This window comes from Kogia breviceps, chromosome 3 (genome assembly GCF_026419965.1).
Source record: "Kogia breviceps isolate mKogBre1 chromosome 3, mKogBre1 haplotype 1, whole genome shotgun sequence".
Taxonomy (NCBI): Eukaryota; Metazoa; Chordata; class Mammalia; order Artiodactyla; family Physeteridae; genus Kogia; species Kogia breviceps.
Genome location: NC_081312.1, coordinates 98,897,282 through 98,911,150, shown reverse-complemented (window position 1 = coordinate 98,911,150; position 13,869 = coordinate 98,897,282). Strand labels below are relative to the sequence as shown.

General features: G+C 45.4%; 1 protein-coding gene across 1 annotated transcript in view; it reads right to left on the bottom strand.

Annotated features, from left to right (window-relative positions):
* THSD4 (thrombospondin type 1 domain containing 4) overlaps window positions 1-13,468 on the bottom strand; it is a 556,774-nt gene extending 543,306 nt beyond the window's left edge. The window contains exons 1-2 of the mRNA XM_059055985.2: window positions 13,365-13,468; window positions 1,218-1,287 (exon numbers count right to left, since the gene is read on the bottom strand). Of these exons, the coding sequence (XP_058911968.1) occupies window positions 1,218-1,287; window positions 13,365-13,393 (99 nt within the window). The 5' untranslated portion in view covers window positions 13,394-13,468. The remainder of the gene's footprint in view (window positions 1-1,217; window positions 1,288-13,364) is intronic.
* Between the last annotated feature and the right edge of the window lie 401 nt (window positions 13,469-13,869).

The window sequence follows — 13,869 nt, the reverse complement described above, 5'->3', positions numbered from 1 at the left end:
AATTGGGGAGTGAACAAGACAGGTAAGATCCCACCTTCATGGAGCTGACACCCTGATGGGGGACACAACACAATACAGGTTCACATCTGGCCCAGAAAGACAAAGTCAGAACATAATCCACAGACCTAAGATAAATTAGACTAATCAGAAAAGAACATCAAGAACTTCTCCCAAGAAGGTGCATATCTAGGCAAATCTGTACACATACTCTTTTCTTGCCCCCCTCCTCTCCTGGACTTCACCTCTGAAAAGCCCCTCTAGGAAAGGTCCCAACGAACTCAGTCACAGTTAGATACAAATGACTGACCTATCAGTCCTCTCAGAAGTATCTGCATTTCATTACCTGTAGACATAAGGAGTTCCTAAGTAGGAGAAAGGGATTTTAGGGACCCTCCCAAAGTCATATCATGCATCTGTTTCTCAGGAAATATTAATCACACAACTGCTCTGTTGCAGGACAGCACTGGACTTGTTTAGGCAACAGTGAGTAATTCCTTTACTATGAAACACACAGAGCCTGAAGGGAAGCATGCTTGCTACTGTCCGTTTGTCCCTCCAGATGCTCTGTCCACCCTTCTCCACCCAGCCCTGTTGCCCAGGAGGCTGGCCTTTGAGCACTGCATTAAGGGATTTTTCTGGCTTCTGTCCTTTGGTTGGATTCAGGTTTAGGAAGTCACCAGCAGGAGATGGAGGGGAGGAAGAAAAAGAGGGCCGGGTCCTTATTTCCCTGCTCCCTGCCTGCCTGGCCGCTGGCTGCAGTGTCCTTCTAACGGAAGATCATGGACGGCTCCCTCCGAGGGGTGCTCTTACATGGCTACGGCCTCAGCTTTAGCTGCAGCTCTCTCTCTAACCATCCACACGCATCCCCCTGAAGGTGCCCCTAGTGGAGGTAAAAGCTCCATGCTGGTGCTCTTCCACCCCTAGGGGAGGTAGAGTCTGCTCACTGACCTCCCCTTAACCGCCCCACTCTAATGGACACGGGCTACAAAGCCAGCACTGCTTTTGGATCAGAGACTGACTCTGGGCACCAGCTTCATTTTGAAGATCAAGAACTTCAGAAGGATAAGGAATACTGGTGAACATCCTATAAATGGCGCTTCCTCTGAGAATCAGCGGTGACTCAACCTCCAGATAGAACAAAGCTTAAGGTGGTGATGACTGGTTCAACCCCAGGCCCTTGGGCAGAGAAGGAAAGCCTCTGAACGGCCATGGCTTACCTTTCTGTGTTCAGTGGAGGGCTGTGGGCAGACGAGCTGGAATCCAAGAAGCAGGAGGGAACCCAGGACACTGAGAAAGAAAAACAGCAACAGGCAAGGCTGTGAGTATGTTCCAGGCAGCAGCATCCAGCAGAAGGCACATCTCCGTCTCATCACTGGAAGGGAGAGCACAGTGCAACCCAGGCCCTGGATGTGACCCAGTGAAGATGCAAAGGGCCCCACAGGAGAGGAGACAGCTGCGGGCGGGGCTGTAGCACGAGGCAGACCTGGGATCAAACCCCACTTTACCGCTTACTGGCAAGGTTTCCAAGTCAGGACATTTAACCTCTTTGAGCCTCAGTCTCCTCCCTTGTAAGATGGGGATACAGAAGCTGGCTGGAGGTCTGGGGAGGCCTGTATAAGATAACACACCGTGCCTGGCACAGAGTAGGTGCTCGTGCATGCCTGGTCCTCGTGGAGGTGGTAAGGTCAGGCCAGAAGGGGGGCTACTTCTCCCAGGGAAGTTCCTCTCCTGCATTCCAGTCTTTCCTCGGAACCATTCCTCTGCCCGTCCTTGGCCTTTTAGTGTCACATATGTTCTCCCTGGGTGGGATTAGCTGTGTTAAGCCCCACTGTCACCAGCCCTGATTAGGGCTTGTCATCAAATAAAGAGAAGGTGTAGGAACAGGAGCCAGCTGCCCCCGAGACAGCAGGGTGTGCTGGGAGAGCGTGAAGCTTTGGATTCAAATACATCAAGGCCAAAATCCCAACTCTGCATTCCCATCTGGCTGATCCTGGGTGAGCCAATGTCTCTGAGCCTTCCACACTGTCATCTTCTGTAAGGATCACTGAAGATAACAGAGATGAACACGCCCAGCACAGCTAGTTAGTCAGAGGAGAAGCAAGTACTGTCAATTAATTAAATGCCTGAAGTTTCCTGAGGTCACATCATCAACAGCATTGTTTGAAGCATCCCAGGAAAAAGGCCACTGGTCCTACTTAGTTGTCTTTTGAATCCTTTTTTTTTGGTGGTACGCGGGCCTCTCACTGTTGTGGCCTCTCCCATTGTGGAGCACAGGCTCCGGATGCGCGGGCCCAGCCGCTCTGTGGCACGTGGGATCTTCCCGGACCGGGGCACGAACCTGTGTCCCCTGCACCGGCAGGCGGACTCCCAACCACTGCGCCACCAGGGAAGCCCTGAATCCTTTTTTTTAAGGGTTTAACCCTGAGGGCAGTCAGGTAACCCAGGGCTTCTCAACCTTTTTGAGGCCCCTGACATAACTGAGAGATGTGAAACATGCCCTTGTCCAAGGAAAACTCACTGCGTAGAGGCAGGCATGAGGAATACCTGTCTGAATCTGGGGGGTAAGGCCTGTGGAGCTAGAAAAGTTCCCACCATCTCTGAGAACCCGAAATTCCACCCTAACCCTCACTGTGCCTGAAAATGAGCCCGGTCCTAGCAGACCACACAGAATGGAGGTGGCCGGATGGGTTAGAGACCTTGTGGTGGGACAAGAAGCTGGGGAAGGGATATGTACCCAGGTGTTCCATGCATCCTTTTTGTTGCTGTCTTAGAGTTGCACTGAGGTCCCAAAGCTAAAAACCAACGGGATGACATACACACACATTCCGAAGAGAAGGGCTGCACCGTGTACTCAGGACCAGAAACGGAGGTCCCCCCCCATGCCCCCACCCATCCTGTCCCGCAGCCCCTCACCCTAAACCTTCAGGCTGAGCAAGGAGTGGGGTGTGGGCTGGAGAATGGGAGAAGTTTGCTAGGGATGCAGGAATGCTGAGCACAGCCATTCCACCCCCCTCAGGGGAGGAAAAGTTGGAGCTCTTCCCAGCCAAACAAGGAGGGCTACCATTCGAGAGCTTGATCTGGACCCCCTGGGTTTGGGGTATAAGGAGCAGTGCTTGATTTTCCCCTGAAACATATTTAAAGGCCAAAACCTGGCTGGAGTGTCTAGGAGGGCAGAGCAGTGCGAGAGGGCTGGAGTGGGAGCAGCCTACGTACCTGGAGCTTACAGGTGCAAGAAAAGCTGGGGTTCTCCCATGGAAAGCAGGACTTAGGTTCCCTGGCAAGGACCTCACCAAAGCAGACCGCTCACCAAAAGACAGGTGATGTGTGGTGCGTGCCCACGGGGCCCGGGAGCTGGGGAAGGCGGGATAAAGAGGCAGCCAGTACTTGCAAAGCCTGAACCAGGGTATGCGCAGCAGGAGATCTTAGTGAAGGGGCGGTTCTCCAAAGGACCAACTAAAGGACCCTGAGAGGAGAATTCAGAACATAGACATCAGCCAAGCCAGGACAGCAACACCAGAGGACAGCGGGCACCGATGCTGTTGAGATCCTCTTTGTCCAGCTATCTGTCCCCTCCCCTGCTCTGTCCTGGAGAAACTAATGAGGACCAGAGGGAGGTGGGCACAGAGGGGAACTAGGAGTGCAAAGAAACAGCCAAGCCCTGTCTTCCCACTACAGGGGTCTGAGGCCAGACCAGGCCCAGGATGGGGGGAAGAAAGAACCTTTAAATTGGATGAGAGACTGAAGATTTTATATCTGACTAGACTTTCTTTTAATGTAGCATATCTGTACATGAAATCCTTCCAAGTAAGGAATCGATTCAGAAAAATATAAAATTAGTGGTGAAAAGAATCAAAGAGTTGATTTATACCTTGCTGAGGCTCTAGGCCAGTGCTGTCCGAGAACTTTCTACAACAATGGAAATGCTCACTCTCTGTACTGTCCAATGCACAGGCACACGGATCTGTGCTGCTCAGCGCACAGGGGGCTAAGGGTGCACGCCTGGATGGTGAAGTTACTGATGCCTTAGATTCATCCAAAAAGTACTCAAGGAAAACAAAAACTAAAGCTACTGAAGGAAAACTAAAACTTCTAGAAGGACGCACAGGCATTCAACCATTAAAGCTACACCCTCCGTCACATACACACATCTTTTGGGGCCTTTTGATACTTGAAAGAGAGACTGCTCATTAAGCCTGCAATGGACCAGAAAATGGCCTAAGCTGTCTTCCAGGCACGGGGCAGGGGTATCTAAAGGAGTGGGTGTGAACAGAGTGATGGGAAAAGAACAGTTATTTTTCTAGTTCTATCCTTAGTGGATACAACCTTATGCTCCTTGGTTACATGACCTTGGGCAAAGCACCTCTGCACCTCAGTTTCTTCATCTGTACCATGTGAATAATAGAACCCGCCCTGCCTACCTCAAATGAGTTCATGTGCAAGAAAGCACCTTATGAAGCCATGCCTACAAATCTGAATCATTTGTAACACATTCTGGCACTGTTTACTCATTTAAAAAGAAAACCAGATTGGTGTGGTTTTGTTAAGAAAACAAACAGCAGCTCCAGAAATGCGTTACACCTCAGCCCCTCAAAGTTCTTGGCACACACCTAAGCCACATATTTGTAATGCAACCAGGAGCTGTTTTGCATAACCACTCATCCCAGGCTGCACTTCCATAACAGTCGGGGGACTTGGAGTGGGAAAGGGAATGAAAGATGGGAGAAGGGAAAATTCTACGTTTCCTGTTGTCTTGGAGGGATTGCATTCCAGGGTTGCCTGGTCAACTCTACCCCCAGATATGGTTACAGCTCCTTCCCTCCCCACGTTCAGGTGTCTGCTCAAAGGTGTCTCTTCTCCATAAGGCTTCCCTGACCCTACATAAAACAGGACTCCCTCTCCCAGCCCAGCCTATTTCTCTTTCTCCATAGCACTTTCCATTTCACATAGTATGTCTTTATTCACTTAAATTTCTTCCTCTGCCCACTAGGATATAAGGTCCATGAGATCAGGGAGTCTGTTTGGTTACTACTTTATCTCCCAGCACCTAGGAAAGTGTCTGCTCTATAGGAAGAGCTTAATTCATTGAATGAATGAATGAGGCTTCGTCCTCTTCTGACCTGTGAAATTTCAAGATAAGTGGAAATAGTGTGGATGAATGGATTTCAAAATGTCCAAAGTAACTTTGGGAGCTTTGCAAAGCTCTTTTATGAGGGATTTATAAAAATCAGTGTGCTTTTGAGTCTCTACGTGACTTTCCAAAAATTCATTCTCATAGGATTTACACAAGGTCTGGCAGCAGAATGTTTGTTGGTGCTTTGGTTGCAAAAATGCTACACAAGTTATGTTTAGATGTTCAGATGCTTCTTTTCTTCATCAAACTGGGCCCCAGTGAGGCTAAAATGCATAGGGATACCCAATAAAATTCTTGCTGGAATAAAACCTTAGTAAATGGGCTCTGCTCTGAATGGAATAGACTAAATTCTCCCAGAGGGGAAATTATTCTTTGGGCTGCAATCACAGCAGCCAGAGCAATATATAACCCCAGGGGCCAGATGAAACTCGGCCAAGGGCTGTAAGGTTCCCACCCCTACTCTGTAGACTCCGTTTTAGGACAACCCAGCCTGCTCACACATACCTGTCTAATTGCTAGTCCATAGCTGTGCCCACACCTCTTTAAAACACTGACAATCTGGCCCAAAGTCTTGTTCCTCCTGACCCAGTTCGAAATTAATGTTTGGGGAATGGGAGAGCATGTGTGTGTCTGTGTGTGTGCAGCTCGAGTGTTATTCCACTTTGATAGTTTGCTTTGGCAAACTGCTCCCAGCTTGCAACGTTTTGACAGATTGAAGGCTACCAGTGCCTTTGGCAAACAAATCACACTCTCCCCTCCAAGCGGTGGCGGAAGCCACATTTCTAGCGAGACTTTCCAATTCACCTTGCAGGAGAAGCAGCCCAACATTTCACACCAGTCAGAGCAACAACAACAAAAAAAGTTATGCCATTTACCCAGCCCTGTTCTAGATTTTAAACACTCCAACATTTCATTTCCTGTAGAAAATAATGCCCATTGAAATTTGGTACAAGATTGACATCATGGAACTGGGACTCTGCCCTTGTGTATTCGCCTGGGCCAACCCCTTCCCCCCCCCCTCCCCCAATCATACTTGACTCCAGTGAGGGTGGATCACGTCACAGCCGCTGTGTACCTCGGATTATCTCAATGATTTCAATGCCACTTGAGCATATCAAAACAAGCAAAAGAGCAAAAAAAAAAACACCTCACTTTTTTCCTTTTCAGTTAATACAACCCAAGAGATATTTTGGGAACAATGTGATCACGAATAAAATTATACCGACCTTCACAAAAGAGAGCCAAAATCTTAGCATCGAAGTGAAATCTCCACCTGCACTCTGCGGATCAAAAATTTTTGCTAAGCGTGCATTTTACTGTGTTCGACTAACCCTCTGCCTTCCTCTGAGAGCAGTTAAAGAGTAAAGGCAGCAAGAGGAGATGGGTTACAAATGACATTAGCCAGAAGACTACGTAGGTGTCACTGATCTCAACGCTTACAAGTATTATTTCATTTAATTGTCAAAACCATCCCATCAGACACTTTGATCATACCCATCTTTCAGGTGAGGAATTTGAGGCACAGAAAGGCTGAGTCATTTATTGAAGGGCACCCACACCTAGTGAGTGGCAAAGCCTGATTTCAATACCAAAAGTCAGATTCTTGGCCTTGACCCTTAACCACTGTGCTCTGGGGCCTCCTAGGACACAACACACCTTGAAACCAAGCATTTGCCATTTTATTACACCACTTTTCTTCCGCAGTCTGTATAAGGCTGTGGCTTCACACGTCTGTTTTACTTTCTGTCACTGCTTGCAAAAAATAATCAGAAAATAAGTGGATACAGTAAAACTTCATGCATCCACTCTCACTAGACAACAGTCTAAATTTTAAAATAATTGAAGCTTACCATTGAAACCCCAAACTTAAAAAAAAAAAAATACATTCTGTTTCTTTGCCCTGCTTTCTCATACAGAGTATGCTGTGTTTAAGCAACCTTGTTTAGATGGCTCAGAGTCACCAGAGTGAGTATTAATCAGTTTGTGCAGCCTAAGGTGGCGGCCTTGGAGCAGAGCAGCCTGAGAGCACCGTGGAAGCCTGGGGCTTTCTGAATCCAGTTGGCCCTTGGCCGGCTCCTCCCTACCGTCAGGCAGGCTTCGCTTACCTTCCTACAGATGAGCCTGCGCCTCTTAACTCGGCTTCCTTCGGGTCCGCCTTGGCCTCGGAAACCGTTAGACAACCAAGCTGCAGCCAAACCAAGATCAAACAGGCTCAGGGAAAAGGCCTGCCTGGCTTTCGTGGAGTAAATGTTTCCATTTTAGAGCATGGACTTATGGACACCTATTCTAATTGCATATTGGTTTTTATTGCTTATTTCCAGGTTCTCAATTCTCACAGCCATTTGCATTTTCTGGACTGGGGTCTCTGGGAAAGTGAGGTGTTCTGTCACAGCACAGCTTTTTAAGACACAAGACCCTTTGGTAAATTCCCCTGCTCCGTGGCAGGCTTCTTGAGGAAACGGTTCTGATACATCTTTGCAGCAAGCAGAACAACCAGCGCCATCTTGGTCCAAACTCAGGGCTAATCAATAGCAAGTGAATAAAAGAATGGAAGGAGAGAATGAAGTGAAGGGAGAAAGAAAAATGAGAGAGAGGAAATGCCAGTCACCAAGAAATACAAAGTGCTGCTGTGACCGACACTTTCATCAGGAAAGTGTTTTCTAAGTACATCCCAGAACTCTCTGTTGGAAAAACAGAACTTGCAGAAGGAAAAAGACAATCCTAAAAGGTGGGTTTCTACAAGTTGGAGACATTGATTCTGATCCCCGGATGAGAGGGGTGTCAATGTTAACCTGAGTCATATAAATTCACTTGAGCATACAAGGAACAGGTAGTTGGCAGCACAATGATCACACCTTGACTCCATTGAACCCTTTTTGGTACAGAAGGTTCTAGCAAATCCCACAGTCAAGTTCTGAGTGATGAGGATGAGTGCCAGGTGCAGGACTGTGCCAGGCATAAAGAAAAATCAATACTGTCTGAAAGCCTGCCATCATTTTATAGGGGTGGGTTTGCCAGGGCAGTCCTCCAAAAAACTATTTTATTTCCTGCTAGCCTCTATGCCTACCATTCAGATGGCTCCTACCGGGCTTCCCATAAAAGATTCCAGCAGGTTCTTCCTTGGTACACTTGTACTCTTCTGCATCCACCAGATGAGTTGTGTTTATACGGAGTTTAACCATGGTCCCAAAATTGACGATGCCAGGGCTTTGTAATTACATTAAAATATTCAAATAGTACAGAGGCCCATGAAGCAGAATGCAGAAAGAAAGAGTAGTTGGTAGTTGTTTCTACACAAAGGAAGCTGAATGCTTTGGAAAGACTCAATAAAGGCAAGTTGCCCAAAAAAAAACAAAAAAAAACTGGCAAATTAGGTGTGGATGAGACAACTGTAAATGATTAGGGGCAAAAATAATAAAAATCCAGAATCATTCTATACTCAGATTGCTTTGCAAATGTCTTTAGATTCCCATTCCACTTTAAAGAAACCCAGATGGAAACCTCAGATAATGCTTACGGGTGTGGTTTGTGCAAGAAAGACAATCAGGGGTTCACGCTCAAAGAAAAGTCATTGACCCCCATATCAAAAACTTGGTGAGTGCATGTACATGTGTTTTAAGTTAAAAATAAACTGTTAAAGGTGTGTGTCTGTATCATTTGTATGATCTTCTGCTTTAACCTACTTTTATAGCTAACTGAAGATCCTAATCAGGAAAGAAGAATCTTCTCCTTTTTTTCTCTCACACGAAAGATAATTATTAATTTATTCATTCAATATCCAACAAATACTTATTAAGCATCAACTGGATAGTGGTTTAGATGCAGGCTACACCAACTCAGCCCCACCTTATTGACACCTGAAGTTCAATACTTAGGATCCCAGCCTGGCCTCTTCTCTTCCCCCTCCTCCTCCTGCCCCTCCTCCTCTCACCTGCCCCTCCTCTTTCCTGTTTTCTTCCTGCCCATATTTCTCCACCTCCTTCACCACATTTCTTGATCACTGGCGTAGGGACTCTAATTGATCCCATGACCCTTCCCAATTATCACATATTTCTCTACTCCGAGGGGAGTCTCAATTTTCATTCCTCAGCTATCACTACTTTGGGCATTCTCTTTCTCACACTTACAAGTAAACTTTCTCAACCCCCCTCCTTCTTGTTGTTTGTATTCAGGATCTTTTTCAGTTCCCCAAGAACAGCCGCCTTTCTCTTTCTCATTTCCTCAATCCCTTCTGGTTGTATTTCTCAGCGAAGTAGCTGACAGGCATTACAGTAATATTACTGTGTGTATCAAGGAAAAGAAAAGCCTTACTTTTCAGAAGACTAAAACCAGACACTTGACCTAGGGCCATCAACCTGTAAAATGATCCAGAACTCTCCTTCATAAGAGCCATAAAAATCACCATCTAACCCTGTAATCCCTCTAATTACATCTGCATTTCTTCAAAAACTGCTATTCAAAATAAGAATCCCCCAATCAACTTTAACCACTTGTTTGGCATTTTCAATAGTTTTGTTTTCCTTTGTGTTTTCATTTCAAAGATAACTTGTATCAACTATACAAAAGCACTCCATGAGGTAAAGAGCCCTTGACCAAGCAGACTGGCTCTAAAGAGACTTTGTTGGCTGGTCATGGTAGGTGGCCATCTTCACTTGTTACAGTGCTTCTAGGGAGAAAACTGAGTTTCCTTCCACTCAAGCACTGAAAAAACACACATAGATGTAACTGTGCATCCAAAAAAAAAAGGTGAATAATTTGGAGCAAGTCTTTAAGAAATATATACACTTCTGTATTACTTAGTGCCTTTTCCTCTCTAACTTGTAATAGGTGACAAACCTTAATCTAGCCTTGACCAATCCTTTGGTCCAAACGGATTTCACCTGCCCTGAGTTTTGCACGGCATCCAAGTCTTGTCCAAGGTTCAATGGCAACTCTTTAACCAGCTCCATCTGGAGTTAAAATCTTAGTGTCTCTTCTGCTACTGGGTTTAACTGTGGTTCTTTTGATTACTACAGATTCTGAGGAGGGCAGAGACACTCTTGCTGTGTTAATACTCAGGGCTTCTCCATCTCTTTCAATGACGGGGAGGCTGGCTTTCTGTTTCCCTGTGGCTTGGCAAGAGCTGGGGAGGGATTTTTAAACAAAATCTCTGCATATCAGAATTGTGAATCCCCTTAAATGCTTTTTACTCTCAGGGATTTTCTTGGCAGCTAACTCCCAATTTTTCTCTGGTGTTTTCTCTATAGGTAGAGAAATCCTCCAGCTTTTCCTATTGATCTTTATATATTTGGTTGCCTTGATAAGTATTAAAAAGCCCTTAATATTTGTGTTTCTCTGTGTGCTTCTCATCTACCAATTTTATCAAAGACCTCTCACTCTTAAAGTAACCATAGCTCTTTCCCCTAGAACATTTTGAAAAGCATTTAAACAAAAGATACTCTAGTTTTTGTTTGTTTGTTTGTTTTTGTTGGGTTAAAATATATTTATGTGGCCCTAGAAACAGAATGCAAAATGGTTTATGAGTACCTGGCTTATGAAGAAGGAGACTTGATGGAAATCTTTAGCTGAGCTCTCCCAAAGACTCTCCCGTCCTCATAACTCACATTTTCTTTCCCCAGCCCTTACAGCAGGACTGTTGGAGAAACGTCCTGCTGAGTAGCTCTGTTCAAACAATCCCTTCAGCAGGACCATAATCCTGGAGGCCTGTCAAGACTTCCAGAGTTCTGCCCGGAGGGTAGCAAGGCCACATCTAGCTTTCAACAACTCCCACCCTGCTAATTTCTAATCTGTGGGCAATTTCTCTGAAATAATGCACAGCTTGGAGGTGAGCCCACCAAGCCTTCCTCGAAGGGAGATGGCCTCCGTATCACAGATCATTACAGAGATTAACTGCAGGGGCATCAATTAAAATTCCAAACATTAAGGAAAAAAAAGCTTTGCAAAAGGGACTTCTCTCAAATGAAGCCCTTCTTGTACAGCCTGGGTGGCCACAATTTTGAGGGTCTTCAGTACTCGTAGGGGCCTTTCTGATGGCAGCTAGATTTACACTTGCTTACCACATGGGGAAACTTAGGTTTTATCTGCTGCTCTTTTCAACCCAGTTCAATATATGACTGTGACCTCCACTTCTGTGTCTCCCATTGGGTCCTGGTGTTCAAATATGCTGTGGTCCTAAAGTGACCCAGTGGTCCAACTGCATTTCTCATTCCCCTGTGGTTTTACAGCAGTATGTTGGAGCTTCCACAAACTGGATACATATTTTATGTCTTGAAATATCTTTTAAACTAGGTTTTAAACTATAGCTAAAAAAATGCACCCATGCTAATTTAGATTAGATACCAAAGACTAACCCTGAAGAGACTTGGGCTGCCTGTTCATGGATGGATTCTGCAGAAGCTTCAGGATGGAGCTTTTCCTGCCTTCTCTGACTCTTTTTGACACACTTGTTTATGTCATTGATGAAGAAGCTTATAGCTCTGCATGGTTCTTTGGATTGCAGGCCTGCACACGTCAATTCATGTAAAATTATACAGGCAGTTACAGACTAAGCTCACACACACACACACCACACTCAGTGAAATGCCAGGCATGGGCCTAAGAGCATCTGCCTGGCAAATGCTCTAGCCCTGGTTGGGCCATCACATGTGGCACCATCATAATAACATATTACAGACCGTTTTACTTTTCAGTGTAAGTTCTGGGCATTTGGGACTAACATATAGTTAAGGGGGGAATAAAAAACTACAAGATATCCTGAGTGCCTCAACTTTGAAACAAAAAGTTCTTCCAGGGCTTCCCCGGTGGCTCAGTGGTTGAGAGTCCGCCTGCCGATGCAGGGGACACGGGTTCGTGTCCCGGTCCGGGAGGATCCCACATGCCGCAGAGCGGCTGGGCCCATGAGCCATGGCCGCTGAGCCTGCGCATCCGGAGCCTGTGCTCCGCAACGGGAGAAGCCACAACAGTGAGAGGCCCGCGTACCGCAAAAAAAAAAAAAAAAAAAGTTCTTCCTTTCCCTTTCTAGATTCTGAATCAATTTCTTTAAAGAGTATCCTGAGATTGAAAAATGAGCTGCATTGAAGAACTGTTACCAATTGCCATTACTTATCTGTATGGATCAAAATTTTCTTAATACTATGCAGCTAAAACCAGTCAAAAAATAAACTAGATGCTAAGACTGATATACAAGCCATCATCCATAAATCTGATTTCAAATTTTGATGTTTATCCAAACAGACTCATTAATCTCATAATGTGTAAATATTACAAACTCAAGCATCTAAAATAAATTTCTCTTAATAAAATACTGCCATTGGCTATTTATATGTTGAGATTTTTACATAGGATTTTGATTGAAGAATTTTTAAAGGGGTCTATCATCTTAAGGAAAGTTTGAAAACAGCCTCGATTCTAGAGCATGAAGCCCTTTCCCTGACTCTGCACTGAGGGAAATGAGCACCAAGAATTAAGCACTGATTTTCTGATTTGCATATAGAGACGATACTACTTGTTCTACTTACTTTGCATGGTTGATATCTGTATCAAATAAAACATACAGGTGTGTCATAGATGTTTTGAACAGAAGGGACCAGAGAGGTCACCTTCTAAATACACTGGATCAATTAAGTCACAGTCTGTGGGGATACAGCCAGAGGACAATATTTTCTAAAGTTTTTCAGGTGATTCTATTGTGCAACCATGATAAATATCCACCAATCCAGTGACATCTTTATTTAAAAAAAAAAAAATCTGAGTCCTAGATGTTTCCTAGCAAATAGCAGAGCACAGCATCAAACCTAAGTCACTTGAATCTCAGTCCAAATACCTCTCACCACAGCACACAGTTCCCCAGGCCTCAGCAGCCTTTGTGAATAACAAACTTATTACACATATGTACACAGCATATAAAAAATATCCGTGAGGGCTTCCCTGGTGGCGCAGTGGTTGAGAGTCCGCCTGCCGATGCAGGGGACACGGGTTCGTGCCCTGGTCTGGGAAGATCCCACATGCCGCAGAGCGGCTTAGGCCCGTGAGCCATTGCCGCTGAGCCTGCGCGTCCGGAGCCTGTGCTCCGCAACGGGAGAGGCCACAACAGTGAGAGGCCCGCGTACCAAAAAAATATATATATCTGTGAGATGCAGGCCCTCAAGGCTAGTTATTATAGGAAATATATAGTAAAATTCAAATATCAAGTTTCTTATTTCCTTGTTCTCTTTTTAAAAGGTTCTCCACTTACCTGAGAGACTCCAGGAAACAGGAAACCATGATGCTGGGTATCCCAGGAAAAGCAAGGGCTCCTCAGAGATGTTGCCGATTTTCTGCAGATGGGGGTGGCCCTCAACTCCTACAGAAGAATAACAGTGCTATTTTTAGCATCGTTTGCTTAGGAAGATTCTAGAGCTTAAGACTCTGCAGCTTAAGTTGGCCAGTTAAACCGAAAGTGAGCAAATGGAAGACATTAGGACAAAAATACCATTGCCCAGTTATGCCCAATTATGGTTACCAGATTGCCCAAATGAAAGCAGATTTTGTATGAACATGAGGTAACAAATTTACAGGATGCTCAGCACAGTGACTGACCCATAGAAGATGTTTAATAAACTCCCATCAGTATGACTACCTCAGATTCTAAGCTAAGAGCAGAGTTGGCATAAGGCAAATGCACGTTGGAAATCTTGCGCCATCCATTAAAGGCTACTTGACCACAGGAAAGTCATTTTACCTCTGTGTCTTGGTTTCTC